At 48.0% G+C, this 15,476-nt stretch overlaps 2 protein-coding genes across 3 annotated transcripts in view; one reads left to right on the forward strand and one right to left on the reverse strand.

Moving 5' to 3' along the window:
- The window catches only part of ABAT (4-aminobutyrate aminotransferase), a 383,605-nt gene that overhangs the window by 229,404 nt on the left and 138,725 nt on the right, over positions 1 to 15,476 (reverse strand). The gene's annotated exons all lie outside the window — the stretch shown is intronic.
- USP7 (ubiquitin specific peptidase 7) overlaps positions 1 to 15,476 on the forward strand; it is a 61,812-nt gene that overhangs the window by 42,426 nt on the left and 3,910 nt on the right. For both annotated transcript variants that reach the window (XM_036931769.2, XM_036931770.2), the window contains 18 exons: positions 480 to 560; positions 660 to 750; positions 3,489 to 3,571; positions 5,413 to 5,522; positions 7,095 to 7,251; positions 8,219 to 8,363; positions 8,691 to 8,821; positions 9,556 to 9,690; positions 10,135 to 10,236; positions 10,407 to 10,512; positions 11,325 to 11,417; positions 11,508 to 11,575; positions 11,919 to 12,019; positions 12,868 to 13,021; positions 13,582 to 13,649; positions 14,142 to 14,250; positions 14,345 to 14,422; positions 15,298 to 15,398. In XM_036931769.2, the coding sequence (XP_036787664.1) occupies positions 480 to 560; positions 660 to 750; positions 3,489 to 3,571; positions 5,413 to 5,522; positions 7,095 to 7,251; positions 8,219 to 8,363; positions 8,691 to 8,821; positions 9,556 to 9,690; positions 10,135 to 10,236; positions 10,407 to 10,512; positions 11,325 to 11,417; positions 11,508 to 11,575; positions 11,919 to 12,019; positions 12,868 to 13,021; positions 13,582 to 13,649; positions 14,142 to 14,250; positions 14,345 to 14,422; positions 15,298 to 15,398 (1,913 nt within the window). The remainder of the gene's footprint in view (positions 1 to 479; positions 561 to 659; positions 751 to 3,488; positions 3,572 to 5,412; positions 5,523 to 7,094; positions 7,252 to 8,218; positions 8,364 to 8,690; positions 8,822 to 9,555; positions 9,691 to 10,134; positions 10,237 to 10,406; positions 10,513 to 11,324; positions 11,418 to 11,507; positions 11,576 to 11,918; positions 12,020 to 12,867; positions 13,022 to 13,581; positions 13,650 to 14,141; positions 14,251 to 14,344; positions 14,423 to 15,297; positions 15,399 to 15,476) is intronic.

The following is a 15,476-nucleotide window of genomic DNA, read 5'->3' on the forward strand; positions in this document are numbered from 1 at the left end:
AACATGAAATGGCTATTCAAGGTGATTGGCTGGGCAAGGTGTGTTTTCTTTTTTGCAGCACTAGCTGGATTGAATCCAGTTCATTAAATATCCATGGACAAACCAGTCAATCCTGTTGACAGGCTCAACCTCATTAATCTCTTGGTGTGGACCAATACGAGTTAAGTTTAGTGCTCAATTTACATGCTTTTCCACAGAGGTAAAATGAATATAAAAAATGCTTCTAAAGGCACTACAGATTACTAATTCATTCCAAAGGCTGTGTAGAGGGTTAATCTCAACTGTTGCATGTAGACATTTTTGTAAATATCCAACCGAGGAGGAAGATGTTGAATGTTTTTTATAATTGCATGCCAAAGGTCATAATATTTAGAGTTTAGAATTTCTTTGACCATTGAAACTTGCTAGTCAAATGTTCAATTACTGTGTATTAAGCATTAAGCATGACATACCCCTAAAGCCAAAATTTTCTCTTCCAGTTGCTTGATAATGTGGAAAATAAGATGAAAGGCACGTGTGTAGAAGGCACCATACCTAAATTATTCAGAGGCAAGATGGTGGTATGTGATTGCCAGTTTTAAAGAATAATTTGAAGTGGTTTTAAAATGCTAATACTCTGACAGTGAATTCTTAAGCCATCTTATTTTCCTTGATTGTAGTCGTATATCCAGTGTAAAGAAGTAGACTATCGATCTGATAGAAGAGAAGATTATTATGATATCCAGCTGAGTATAAAAGGAAAGAAAAATAGTAAGTTCTGTGAACATAATGGCGTGGCCTTTTGATGATTTCTGTTTTGGTTTAATGCTTCATTTCACAAGTGATTTTTATTGAAATGTAGGCAGAGAAAGAAAATTGCCCAAATGATGAGCGTAGAGCTCCCTGATTGAACACAGGTCTTTGAGCCCCACCCAGGCCAACAGACAGAACATTTGCTAGAACAGATGCTGGTCCTTCCCAGTCACTACCTCCCCCTCTGCAGAGGAAGCCAGCTATCTGGGCTTCTGATGTCCTGTTCTAGGTTAGTTCTGTATGTTTTAACATTGTGTTTTAGATGGAATCATGTAGGATGTTGTCTCTGGTTCTCATTTCTCTTAAAATTCATCCACTCTGCAAGTAGCAATAAGTTCATTGTTTTCATTGCTTTATAGTATTCCATTTGGGGGATATACCACTAGTTTTTTGAAATCATTCTTTTCTTGATAGTTGAGTTGTTTTCAAAGCTAAGACTCTTAGGCACGAGGCCCATTGGCCATTCTTGTGCTGATATCCACACATTTATTTGCATTTATGGGGAATGGAACTGCTGTCTCACAGGGTGTGCATATGTTCAGAGTAATGGATAAAGCCAGCACGATTCCCAAGGCAGCTTCTTGATTTCCCTCCCACCGGCCATTGGTGTTGCATGTCCACACCAGAACTGTCAGTGATCAGACTGAACGCTTGGGTGGGAGGGTGGTGCTGTCTTGGCTTTGATGGGCATTTTCCTGAAGATCAGTGAAGCAGTCATGTTTTCAAATGGTTGTTGGCAATTTGGATATCTTCTACTATACAGACCAATCAGTAACAATGTCCTCAGCTACTAATTCTGTCATCTCTGATTTCTGATCTGCTTCTGTTAATTCACTTTTCTCTTCATGGTCAGCCATATTTTCCAGCTTCATTGCATATCTGGTGACCTTTTTCTTAGATGCCAGCTATTGTGAATGTTACCTTGTTGGGTGTTGGACATTCTTAACTTTTAAAAGATAGTTGGAAATAGCTTGGTTCTTTTAAGGCTCGTTTTTAAGCTTTGCCAAGTGGAAGCACCTCAGGTTTTAGTTTATGGCTAATTTGTCCCCCGAAGTGTGGCCCCTCCCTTTGAGTTTTCAGCCTGAAGCCCCGTGTTTGTGGGTGTTCCCCACTGGCTGGTGAGCCCCCGGGGCCTCTTTCCCGGCTCCCTCTCTGCACTGCTCGTTGCTCACTGAAGGCTCTGGGGGAGCCCTCTGTGGGCCTTGCTGCTCTTCCCATGCAGCTTCTCCCTGGGCTCTCTGCCTTACAGATGTGAGCTGCCGTGAGCTGCTCGTATTCTCAGAGTTGTCCCCTTGTGGTGCGCTGGGGCCACCGAGGCCTCCTAGGGCCGTGGCCCACACTGGCCGGTGTCCGGGGTCATGCCTGCCCTGCTCAGGAGAGTGAGTCCTGTTCTGTACTTCCTCGTGACCGGAGCAGGAGAAGTTCCTCATGTACGCCGGACGCCGGTTCTGGCCTGGATTGTCAAGGTCTTCCCCAGTGTTAGGCTTGCCTTTTCACTCTTAAAAGTGTTGCCATTTGTTTACCAGAATTTCATGATTTCGGTGACATCCAGTGCATCAGTCTTTGCTTTTTGTGTCCTAAGAACACCTGGCTTGAAGTCATAAATGTTCTACTATCTGTCATTAGCTACTTACCTGTAGTTCACTCTGAATAGGATTTTTTGCATGTGGTAGGATGCCAGGGTTGACCCCCCACCCCGTGTGGATGTCAGGTGGACCCATAACCTCTCCTTGTGGCTCTGAGGTGCACCTCCATTGGCACCAGCCACTCCTGCTGTGTAGACTGGTTTCTAGACTCTCTTCCTTGGGCCCGTTGGTTGTCCTTGGTTACATGCTACACTCTTCCCCCACCACTAGCTTTATTGCAATTATATTGACAGATAGTAAGATATTTAATTGAACATTGTGATTGATGATTTAATATATGTTGCCAAAGGGTTATTCCTATCTAGTTTGAACCTGTCCATCACGTCACGTATTTTTCCTTCTTTCTTTCTTTTTTGGGTAATAACACTGACGTTCTCCCCTTAGCGAGTATCAGACACGCAGGGCGGTGTTAGCAGCTGCCCCACTGTGTCCAACACCAGCTGACAGGCATTTGGTGGTTTCTGCCTTTGGGCTTTGGTGGCTGGTGCTGCTGTGAACTTCTGCTGGACGCCTGTGTTCCGTCCCTGCGGGCACAAACGTAGGCGTAGAGCTGGTGTGGCCTGCGTAGTGCAGGGCCGCTTACAGAGGCGGCGTCCCCAGCAGCTGTGCCGCAGATGCCGGGCTGAGTCCTCCTAGCCACTCGTCTGCCGCTTCTCCCGCTGGTCCCGGTCCCTTAGAGCTGAGAGTTGGTGCCTTCTTCCCCAGCCCCCACAGTCCTACTCTTCTAAACTGCCTCAGTAACTGTAGCTTTATAATAAGTTCTGGTCAAAATTGGAACTTTAATGTTACTTTGCTTTGTTAAAGTTATTAAAGCGCTGACTTCGTGTTCCCGCTTGTAATGCCCTTAAGAAGCCGTATCAGTGTCCTTTGAGTTGACACTCCCCTGAAGGTGGTGCCGCACAGGCCCCTCGCCTTCACTGCAGGCTGAGGTTGGCTCGTGGGCACTTACTAACATCCCCCTGCAGCGTCCTGAGCACGTGGGCGGGGCTGTGTCATGCTCAGTGCTTTGGCCATGTCGCGGGCTGACTTCTCTCTCTTTTTCCCTTAAAGTATTCGAGTCGTTTGTGGATTATGTGGCCGTAGAGCAGCTTGACGGGGACAACAAGTACGATGCCGGGGAGCACGGCCTGCAGGTAACCCCGAGACAGCTGGTCCTGTTGTGGCTGTTCACCCCATTTCCAGATCCTTGGCTTACTCGTGGGCTAAAGCGTCTCATGTGCCTGTGCACAGCTGGGGCCTCTGCCTGGGTCCCTGTTGGGGCTGGGCAGGACGTGTAGCAGGAGATGGAAGCACAGCTTGCTGGTCAGGGAGACTCGCCACCCACGCACGCAGCCCTGTCCCGAGTTTGAAGGCGTTTTCTCTGGTCCGTGACTCCCCTCCTCACGTACTGGTGTCCGTGCGGGAGTTTTTCCCTGGGTTATTGCATCTCAGAATCTCCGAGCCACTTGGACCCTGGTCTGGGCCGGTGTGTTTTGTTTTCTTGTATGTGAGGGAATGGCTTTCTGAGGCTCACGAGTTCTAGAACAAGTACAGTGTTTTCCTGTTCCTCGTTCGGCGAGTACTTGGTGTGCCTGCTTGTCCACGTGGCCCCACGGGGACTCGGGGCTGGGGTGGAGCAGTGAGCACTGTGGGCAGGCGGAAGGACCTGGAGGGGGGCCTGTGCTGGCTGCTGCTCAGGCCTCTCGGTACGTCATGCGGATACCCAGGGTCTGTAGCCTTGACTCTGGCCCAACTCATTATAACTTCTCAGGCTGACCTGTGTTTCTTAAGCTTGCAGGTTTATAATAACGTGCTAATGTGCGCATTTTGCAGTGGGCCGTGGATCTGCTACTTCCCTGCCTGGATGGGCTAACTCAGAACACTGAGTTGGGGGTCAGAAAGTCGCTTTGCAAACACACAACTAGATGTACTTAGGAAACACTTCGGTCAGTTTACAGAAATTGCCCTTGTACACTCGGTGTTTTAGGGTCTGGACAAGCAATACAGATTTTAGAATCATAATCTTAAGTGGACAGCGATGGAGAAATTTTTTTTTATTATTGTCTCAAGTTGTAGTAAACCTGTGCCATTCCTTTGTACGGCAATAGGTTATTGGGTTTGTTTTTCTTTCCAGAGATAGCCTGTCCTCTTACACACACTGCTGTATATCAGAGAACTTTGCTAGATAGGTGTGATTTGTCACAGACACCAGTTCTGGCAGGTGTCGATAGTGCTGTTCACAGCTTGGAAGGAAAGCCGGAGGTGCAGGTACAGCTGGGATGAGGGCCACTGTCGGCCCGGTAGCGGTTGAGTTTGGCACTGGCTTGTTGGGGGAGGAAGGAAGAGATGGCTAAGATAGAGCAGATGCGGAGAGGAGTGAGGGCTGGGGGCATGGACCCCTCCAGAGCAGGCCAGGCTTAGGAGGTGGGGTGTGGTGGCACAGGCTGGTGATAATGGGGGTGGGGTGGCGCTGTGGGAAAGGGGCCTGCTGGTGAAACCAGAGCGTGTTCAGAAGCAAATTGAACAGTGAGGGCTGAGTGTGTGCTCCTCAGTATGTGTGTCCTTGAACGCCACAGCTGGTCGCTAGTTGTCCTCCTCTGTCCTTGTTCTATGGGTGTCCCAATAAGCACACCTTATCTTACATAGCTGTACTGTAGAATTCTGCTTTTCCATTAAATGATTTTCCCATTCTCCATTATTTTTCATAGTGTTTAATGACTGTCTAGTACAGCAGCAAGTGACCAAGCCTAGGGTCTCTTCAGTGCTCCCCTATTGCTGAAGGTAGACTATAACCCAGAGTAAGCAAGCGCCCTCAGATTGGATGCAGTGTCATGGAACATCAGGCCTGATGGAAATCTAACCAGAACACAAAGGCATCTAGATGCACCCCGCACTGAAGCCCCCAGCATATTCCAGTTTTGCTGAGACACTTTTTCTTCCACTGCTACAAGAAATAAGTAGAAATGAACTAACGTTGCATTTCATTCACTTTCAGGAAGCAGAGAAAGGTGTGAAATTCCTAACATTACCACCAGTGTTACATTTACAACTGATGAGATTTATGTATGACCCTCAGACGGACCAAAATATCAAGATCAACGACAGGTAATCTGCAGTGGGTGGAAAGCTTAAGATTTCATCACCTCCCCAATTTAAGGGGTTAATCTCAGCACTTCGCTTATTTGGTATTTATGTTTTCAGTCTCTTTTCTGATACATTTAGGTTTCCCCTCTTCCTCAGCATCCCACAGACTGATTTCAAAGGGTTGATTTTGCTTAACACATTTCTCAGGGTACTCCTATCTCTGCCTCTGAAGGCCCCCTGGCCCCCTCTACACTGTGGCAGGTGGAGGAGGTCTTGAGGAGGGGGTGCTTTCTGCTCCACAGGCATTTATGTTCACCAGAATGTAGATGTTATCTGAGAAGTGGAACTTTATATTATTGTATTTGTTTAAATAGAATTTGCCGGTATCTTCTAATCTCTTGGTTGGTATTGATTCTAATCTCTTGGTTGGTATTGACTTATGAAGGTGCTGGAATTTTAAAAAGTGCTGAAGTAGATGCCCCATTGCAGGTGTTTTCTAGATCCTCAACATACCAGATAAAAGAGTGACACTACAGACTCCTTTATCTGGTTTAGAGTAAAGAGTTTTTACCCTCATTAGTTTGAGCAGCAGTTGTACAGGATAGAGATTTGACAGTCTCCTTTCAAACCTGAGGGAGAATAGGTGTATCAGGTAATGTGCCTCCAGCTGGGCCTTTGCTCATCCAGTCTCGGTCTTTGTGGGGAAGATACACGGGAAGCTGTGCCCACCGGCCCTCATAGACCGGCAGCCGACAGGCTGAGCCCAAGCTGCCGGTGTGCTGTGTTAGGTCCTTACCTTGGTTCTGTGTCTGCTGTTGGAATTAGTTGCCAATATGTAAAAAAAAAATTGAAATTTCACACAGAAGTCCTAATTTCTGGTTAATCTTTTAGAAATTCGGGACATTGGCAATGCCGGGCCGGAACTGTGGAGGCAGTGATGGGCTGGCACAGGCAAGGGCTGCCCTTTGGGCGCAGCACACTCTGCCTGCGGCACCCCCCACTACCCCCAATGCCCTGGCCCCCTGTCTTCTGCCTCTCGGGGCGCTGCTGATGGTGAATTTGGACCTTGCAATTGAAGTGCTTACGGAACCCATACTTTAAAAACAGTGAAGCTCAGGATGTTTTTAGAAATCACAGGGTGGGGATTCATTTTCACATATCTTCCCTCCAGATTTGGTTTTTCCACATTTCTCAAATCTGCGGTATGTCCTTAGTGGTCTAAGTCCTGGACAATCAGAATCATTCATGAATACTTCTGGAATTATCCACATTCTCTTAAGTTCATGGTATATATTTATGACGAGACTGATTAGTGTCTAATATTGTTGAATTTAACATTCCATTAGATATCTCAGTGCATCCGTTGGCATGTTGTCGAATCTAGCTTTATGTTTTGTATTGACACAGGGACACATTTGTTCTAACGGTAGGAGCTGCCTCAGAAGTAGTTCATAGGGTCTCCATGTCATGTCAATGTTGATTATAACCGTATTCCTTTTCCAAGTAAAGTCTACCAAAAATTAAGCTTTTCTAAAGGTGAAATGCTTTACATGTAAATGAAATCTCGGTTTCTTTTACAATGTTTTTTAATAGGTTTGAGTTCCCCGAACAGTTACCACTTGACGAATTTTTACAGAAAACAGATCCTAAGGACCCTGCAAATTATATTCTCCATGCAGTCCTGGTTCATAGTGGAGATAATCATGGTGGACATTATGTGGTTTATCTGAACCCCAAAGGGGATGGCAAGGTCAGTGCTGGGCAGGGGGCGGAGTTAAGTGTGAAGCCAGGTGAGGGATTCACACTGATGCTCACTACCTCCTCCTTCCTTGATAAAAGGATTCCTTCCTGGCCTCTAACTTGTCTGTAAGTTCTGATATTAACTGCTGATACTTCAAAGGTAAATAATCAGCATTTATCTTTGAGTGTTGCATCTTACAGAACCCCGTTCTGTCTGTCCAACATGAAGCACTTGTTTTTCCACTTACAAATAACAGAACAGTGATCTGTGGCCTGGACAGTGATGGCAGGTTTTTCCTTATGCCCCGTTGTCCGTGCTGTGTAATGCTCCGTCTTTCCCAGTTCATGTGGGTCTCATCACATCATCTGCCCAGGGGAGGGCAGGGGGCAGGCAGGTGAGGGTATTGGTGGCTGTGTCCGGGACCTCAGGACCAGGAAGGATTAGAGCAAGTGCTGAGAGCCCACCTAGCTCAGGGAATCTGATAGAGGGACCCCCACAGATGGTGAACCTTTAACTGTTGGATTTAGTATCATTTAAAATGACTCAATCTAGCAAGAAGAGATGGGATGAAACTATTATGTACAAGCCATGCCGACCTTTTTAGTCAGGCACTTCCTTACTTTGATGAGATGTCTGTCATACAGACAAGGTAGGATAAAATCTCCCATTGGATTTTATAACCGTGCCCTAAAACTTCCACTTCACCAGCTGAGTTAGGTGTGTTCTGTATGACGTTCTCTGTTCTGTGAAGAGTTTTAGTGTCAGTAGATTGAACCTAAGTTGAAAATGGGCTGTTTGTGTAAATTATAAGATCGCAGTGCATGACTGCTGGCAGTTCCCCCAGAACAGAGCGAGGAGGCAGAGGTGGAGGTGCCTGTCCCGCCCAGCGCGGCCCCGAGGACAGTGCTGCCTTTTGGTCTGTGTGCATCTCAGAGCGCCTGCCCGGCTGCTGATGGCCCTTTGCTCTCCTCTCCAGTGGTGTAAATTCGACGATGACGTGGTGTCCAGGTGTACGAAAGAGGAAGCAATCGAGCACAACTATGGGGGCCATGACGACGACCTGTCCGTCCGGCACTGCACCAACGCCTACATGCTGGTCTACATCAGGGAGTCCAAGCTGAGTGAGTAGCGCCGGTGGGTCCCGCTCCTCCCTGGGGAGCCTCGCCGTCCTCTGGGAGGTGAGGCGGTTCCCTCGGCTGCTGCGGCACGTTAGGCCCCACGCCAGGGGTCCTGAGGATGTCGCCTATCCAGGCACCTTTCTGCTTTTTCTGCTTGATGCATAACATCTAGAAACCAGCTGGATTTGGCTTGTGGGTTTTGATGTGGACGTATGATACCAAGTAATGTCACTTTCATAGATTGCTTATTAGGACGTAAAGTTGGCACCCTCTGGGGGCAGGCGGAGTGGAACCTGCCCATAGGTGAAGGAGGATGCATTTGTCCTGCAGGTGAGGTTTTACAAGCTGTCACCGACCACGACATTCCTCAGCAGCTGGTGGAACGATTACAGGAAGAGAAGAGGATCGAGGCCCAGAAGCGGAAAGAGCGGCAGGAAGCCCATCTCTACATGCAAGTGCAGGTCAGCCCCGGGGGGCCTGCTCCGAGCGCTGGGTCTCCCAAGCCTGGCCCCGCTTCCAGAGTAACTGCGAGCGGATCTGGCACTGCCCCCTGAGCGGCTCTGGGCAGCACCTTGAGCGTTTTAACCTAGTGAGTGCTCAGGCCGGCTGCCCGGCTGTGTGGCAAGGACTCAGGTGTGAGATGGACCCAGGCTGTCAGGCAGAAGGCGAGGTGTTAGAGGGCTCGTAGAGAGGGCAGCGGGCGATAGAGGAGCGGGGCCTCCCTGGAAGGATGCCTGGGTCAGGAGGAAGGACCGGACCGGGTGTGGGTGTGGAGGTGGCCCCACCCCCTGCTCCCTGGAGCAGCCACGGGGAAGGAGGGGAGGGGAGCTCCCGCGGAGAGGTGGGTTTCCTGAGGTCTTTGGTTCGGGATTCAGTTGCGGTATTAGGAGACCGGCAGGTGTTCTAACAAGTTGACTACCTGGAGGAAAGGGAACCTTGTTTCTGCTGGCTTTATAATATTTGGGGTGCACAGATGGATTTCTGGATTATGCTTGTAGTTGAGGTAAGAGTGGCTGCCGGAAATGTAGATCTTAGTTCTTGGTCATTTTGATATTTTCTCCTTGGATCTTCATTGAAGCAGAAGACTAGATGTTTTAGCACTTCGCCGTGGAACAGCCTTGCTCCGTGTGGCCCCCCTTTGACTCGGTGTGCATAGGTCATGTGTAAACTCTGTTCCACATTTCTGTGTTTTCAGATAGTTGCAGAGGACCAGTTTTGTGGCCACCAAGGAAATGATATGTACGATGAAGAAAAAGTGAAGTACACTGTGTTCAAAGTACTGAAGAACTCACCGCTTGCCGAGTTTGTCCAGAACCTCTCTCAGACTATGGTGAGTGCCAGCCTGTCATCGGTGGTTTACTTTGATTTCCAGGTTCACCTTCAGTCCTCATAACTGGGTGGCAAAGGGTCCTGCCTTGGCTTTGGGGCGGGCACTGCCCGCGCGGTGAGGGAGCAGCTGGAGTGCTTTCCTTCTGTGTGGTGCCTCTTTCTGCCCCTTGACCTCATACGTGGGTGGAAACCGCACTGACGGAGTGAAGTGTGAGCGGGAACCTTCCCCTGCGTGTGTGCCTCCCCACTGGCTTTTTTCTGGGGAGGGGGCTGTAAAATGGGCATTGGAGCCTTGGGACAGTGATCCTGATGGGGAGGGTCACTAATTGTCCGACTCAGTGGGACAGCTGGAATTAGAATTTTTTTCCCTTATCATCGAATCAATACATTGACACAAAATTAAAAGATGAGCTGGTTTTGTTTTAATTAATTAAAAAATTTTCAGGGATTTCCACAAGATCAAATTCGATTATGGCCCATGCAAGCAAGAAGCAACGGAACCAAGCGCCCAGCAATGCTGGATAACGAGGTGGACGGCAATAAAACCGTGAGTGCTGCCGGCTGACGCACATCTCGGTCGGAAGTGGGCGGGAGGCGGGTGCTCTGGACCCTGCTGGTCCAGTTACGTGGGATTGGACATTTTCTTCAGTACTCGCGTGTAGTCTGTCTTGCTTAGCTGTTGAAATCTCCTAAAGTCAGCATCTCTTTTGGGAATAGATGATAGAGCTCAGTGATAATGAAAACCCTTGGACAATATTCCTGGAAACAGTTGATCCGGAGCTGGCTGCCAGTGGAGCAACGTTACCCAAGTTTGATAAAGATCGTAAGTGCCTACCAAGCACCTAGCCACCTCAGAGCAATAGCGTTGCATTCCTGGGCCATCATCCTAAACACAGGGTTAAGCGTTCTTCTCTTACAAAGAAATCTTGTTAATTCCAAGAATGCTCATTAAACCTTGACTGTGTTAAGGCTTCTTGATGAAGTTGTCAAGTCAGACTGACTGTGGGTCGGAGTATCCTGGGAGGTGAGGAGAAGGCAGCAGCGGAGCTGGGTCGGCCCCTCTGCTTTGCTGATCACATGGGTCTTCTGTGTATTTGACACATTATATAGAGCAGGGCTTACACACTTGGTCTGACAAGGGCCAGATAGTAAACATTTCATACATGGGCCATGTGGTCTCTGCCTACCATTGTAGCAGAATGTGGTCACAGAGAAAATAATCAACTGCAGGCTGGCTGTATTCCAGCACAACTTTATTTACAAAATAAGTGGGTTGGACTTTGCTGACACTTCTATAAGATGACGGACTTTTGTTGCTAAAAGGAGTTGCTTCTCTGACAGACACACACTAACCGGCATACCTGGGGCAACACTTAGCTGGTAGTGGCAGGTCTTGAGGCCAGGATTCCTAAATTCAGTGCCTTGGTCCCATCGCTGCCTCAAACGCAGTGTTCCCAGGGGTCTGATGTGCGGAGGGGTGCGGTTCACAGGATCAGCCTCTCGAATAAACTTCCATCTGGCCTAGTAACTGAGGTGCTCTCAGCTGTCAGTTCAGTTGCTTCCAAGCTTACTATTATTTTTAAACATTATTCTGAAGGTTAAGATCCTAACAAGATCTGCTTGTTGACCTTGTAGATGATGTGATGTTATTTTTGAAGATGTATGATCCCAAAACACGGAGTTTGAATTACTGTGGGCATATCTACACGCCAATATCCTGTAAAATATGTAAGTCCATTCTACATTCACCTCCTGAGTAAATTTCACTCAAGTCTCAGTATGTTATAGCTTTGCATTCTTTATTTTTCTTGAACCTAGGCGACTTGCTCCCGGTTATGTGTGACAGAGCAGGATTTATCCAGGATACTAGCCTTATCCTCTATGAGGTTTGCATAGCTTATTTTTCTGTGGTCAGTGTATGTGCAGTTGGTTTGGGGAGGGCTTTTCTTGTTGGCGTTGTGAGCCCCGAATTTGCCTTCGGAAAGTCTGCAGCTGCGCGGGGGGCCTCAGGTGATCCTCAGTTGTGGATCACATTTGTAGGTTTCTGAAAGTTAACCTTTTTAGGGCCAGATTATTGCATCTTTTTGGGTATTGCATCTTTCCCCTTAGCAGTTTAACTTATTAAAAAATGTAGGGCCAATACATTTGGGTGTGGGAAAAATGTGTACAGTATATGGTCGTGTCCAACAGTAGACAGACAATGTAACCATTTTGTTCCTTTTACCACAGGAAGTTAAGCCGAATTTGACAGAGAGAATTCAGGACTATGATGTGTCTCTTGATAAAGCTCTCGACGAGCTAATGGATGGTGACATTATAGTGTTTCAGAAGTATGTACTTTCTGAAGGTTTTTATCACTTACATCAGAAGTTTTTGTCATAAGTTCTACAACTAGGACCCTGAGTTAGTTTTGTTTGAAGTGTCTCAGTGTTAATAGAAGTTGGCTTTCTGTGGTTTTGAAATTAGGGACAGTGAGCATTTTCCTCACTTAATGCTCTTCTTTCCTAAAAATGTCTACAGTGAGCACGATTACTATGAACAGGGTAGCAAAAGTCTAAATGGAATAGCAAAATTGTTTTCCTTCCCTTAGAACATGGGACTCCTTAGAGTGTACCCACTGAATCCATTATTTAAATCTGTGTGCATGTAAGGCCAGCAGGTCTCTGGGCCTGGCACTTGGCGCCTGAAGGCAGCCAGCATTGCTTGTTGGCCTTCCCTTGCTCTGACGGCCAGACTGGGGCGAACTTCACAGGCAGGGTGTGGTGGCCAAGAGCAGGGGTGTCAGGCTTCTGGTTTCAAGACCAGGTAGTAACTGTTTTAGGTTTAGCAACTAGTAGGTCCTGCCGCCGTACTACAAACACGGCAGTCCGCCAACTCCTGGTCAGAGATGTGCCGTGCCGTGAGCCTGTGTGTGGGCCCGGCTTCGTCCCGCGTCCTTCCCCTTGTCTGCTCAGTGAGGGCACCATCGTGTTTCTGTATCCTGATGCAGGCAGCATGGTACGAGGCTCAGTCCCACCTCTGTGTGTGATGCCTCCCTGCCGTCCCCGGCTTATGGGGGCAGCTGGGCCTGGCATCCTTCACTGTTCACTGCTCGTGTCCCTGTTGTGTGAGAGGCGTGTTTGACTAGTGGCCCAGGCCTGGCTTTGATTCAGTCTGCAACTGTCTCTTCCCCCTGCAGGGACGACCCTGAAAACGATAACAGTGAATTACCCACCGCAAAAGAATATTTCAGAGACCTCTACCACCGTGTTGATGTCATTTTCTGTGATAAAACAATCCCTAACGATCCTGGATTTGTGGTTACATTATCAAATAGAATGAATTATTTTCAGGTATTTGATAAATGCTCTTCTCCTTCAGATTATTTACCAAAAAGACCAAGTTCTTTTCAGAAATGCTGAGGAGGCTGCCTGGTGGATTTGGTTCAGGAGGAAGGGTTAGGGGCCCATGGCCTGAGGAGCTCTTGAGTGAAGTGGCCTGGCGCTGACTCTCTTGTGGGTCAGACCCTGTCTTCCCTGGCCTCTCTGCCCTGGCCCCTCAGCCCTCTTTGCCCCAGCATGATTTGGTTACAGGGATTGTAGTTTTAACAGCAACGTGCTTCAGTTTTAACATGCCAGGTAAACCATTAAAAGAAACAGTCTCAGAAAATCTGTAGACCTCACCATTAAAGGTGAAAAACCCTTTAAAAGTTATCTTCATCAGATGTACTACCCTAATTAGTAGTTTATTTCTGTTAGAGAGTAAATTTCTAGGGCATTTAAATTCAGGCCGCTCATATCACATTGCTTTTAAAAGCATTAAGCAAATAACCAATGATAAGGCCTAGAAGCACCTTTCGGCTTGTTCCCCAAGGGGGGACTGTGCCAGCTGACTGTGGTCGCCCCTTCCCCAGGTCGCAAAGACGGTTGCACAGAGGCTTAACACCGACCCCATGCTGCTCCAGTTCTTCAAGTCTCAAGGGTAAGGCACGCGGCAGGCACGAGTTGGCTCTCACCGCGTGCTCTCATAGTTCACCCAGCATCTTGGAACTAAGTTTAATAAGCAGCTGGCTACTTAACCTGACGTGCCACTGCTTGCTTAGTTTACAGATTTGTCACTGCTCACATCTTGACCACACTGCTCCAAGATGTCACAATAACTGGCAGCCTCATCTGAAGCCAGTTAGGTACATTGTCAGCACATCTCCCATGTGTCCAGTGGGGTCCGGCCCATCCAGGCCTCTGTGGCTATATGTCACCACTGCAGAGAGCAGCCAGCTGTGACAGATGGGGTCTTGGGGTTCGGGAACAGGGAGTATTCAGGGGGGACCAGGAGTATTTGGGAGGACCCTGTGCCAGGTCCACATTTCCAGTCTAGGTGCAAGGCTGGTGTTTTGCTTTTATGCTCACTCACAGATAATTTGTTTCAGGCAAATAAACAAGTCGTTTATTTATATGCTGTTTTCTTGTGTAGTTACAGGGATGGCCCAGGTAATCCTCTTAGACATAATTATGAAGGTACTTTGAGAGATCTTCTACAATTCTTCAAGCCTAGACAACCTAAGAAACTTTACTATCAACAGGTATGAGTCCAAATTAATGTAACCTTGGGTAATAAAGAGAAGGCTTGGGTTTCTGTGGAAGCGCATCTAAAATGAGTCTCCCTTTTCTTAATAGCTTAAGATGAAAATCACAGACTTTGAAAACAGGCGAAGTTTTAAATGTATATGGTTAAACAGCCAATTTAGGGAAGAGGTAAGTTTTTAATAATAAGAATTATTGTTAAGAGTGTTATCATTTGTCTCCCTAGTCCTTGAAGACTGAACAACAAAAGCAAGCCTGGTGAGGGGCAGCAGGTTAGAGGCCCCCTGGCCCTAGAGGGTCGCCCCATCATGGCTGGGGCTGAGCGCTGACCCCCGAGTGTTCCTGCCTCCGAGGCCTTGGGCTCTGCCCACAGAGCCCTTTTCTTACAAATGGGGGCATCCTAAGTGGGGCCGTGCAACTTGGCGGTATTTCTCTCAATGCGCTTCTGCCAAGGCCTTGGTGAGCATGGCCAGCCGGCAGGTGAAGCAGACCCTGAGTGGGCTGGGCAGGCACCCCTGGGGTCCCCGATGCAGGCTGCTCCTGTGTCTCCTGTTTGTTCTGCACAGAAGACATATCCAGACAGCCTTCAGTGGTTTTTCCAGAAAGTCTGTACCTCTCAGACAACCTAAGTCTGTCTGTCCCCTTCTAGCTCTGCTGGTGTTGGGCCGTGTCAGGCTGAAGTTACACAGCCAGCCTCTGTCATTGTCTGCAGTAGCCTTTTCCTCTTATTGGGCCGAGAATTGGAAAGACTCGTGAGGACTCTCGGCAGCGGGGTGGGGGGCATAATCTCCTGAGCTGTCCTGCAGATGGCAAGCCTTTTGCAGCAAAGTGGCGTTTCTTAGACTCCCCTCAGGGCTGGGAGTCCCCAGGTTTGGGGAAGAGTCCAAGTGGATCCACTGATTGTAGGAATGTCAGTGAAAGGTAGTGGGTATCTGCAGGCCATTGAGAACATCTCTTGTGGTTTTATCTCTTCAAGCAAAATTGTTTTGTTATAGCCAACCCTTTCTATTTCTTTAAAGCATTTATTTCGTCTTGTCATTTCATAGGAAATAACACTATACCCAGACAAGCACGGGTGTGTCCGGGATCTGTTGGAAGAATGTAAAAAGGCCGTGGAGCTCGGGGAGAAGGCATCAGGGAGACTCAGGCACGTGGTTCTGGTCGCCGAGGGCCCGGCAAGCGGCGAACATGCCAGAACCCGCCGCGTTCTTGCCAAACTTGACTG

The sequence above is a fragment of the Manis pentadactyla genome, chromosome 10, assembly GCF_030020395.1.
Source record: "Manis pentadactyla isolate mManPen7 chromosome 10, mManPen7.hap1, whole genome shotgun sequence".
NCBI lineage: Eukaryota > Metazoa > Chordata > Mammalia > Pholidota > Manidae > Manis > Manis pentadactyla.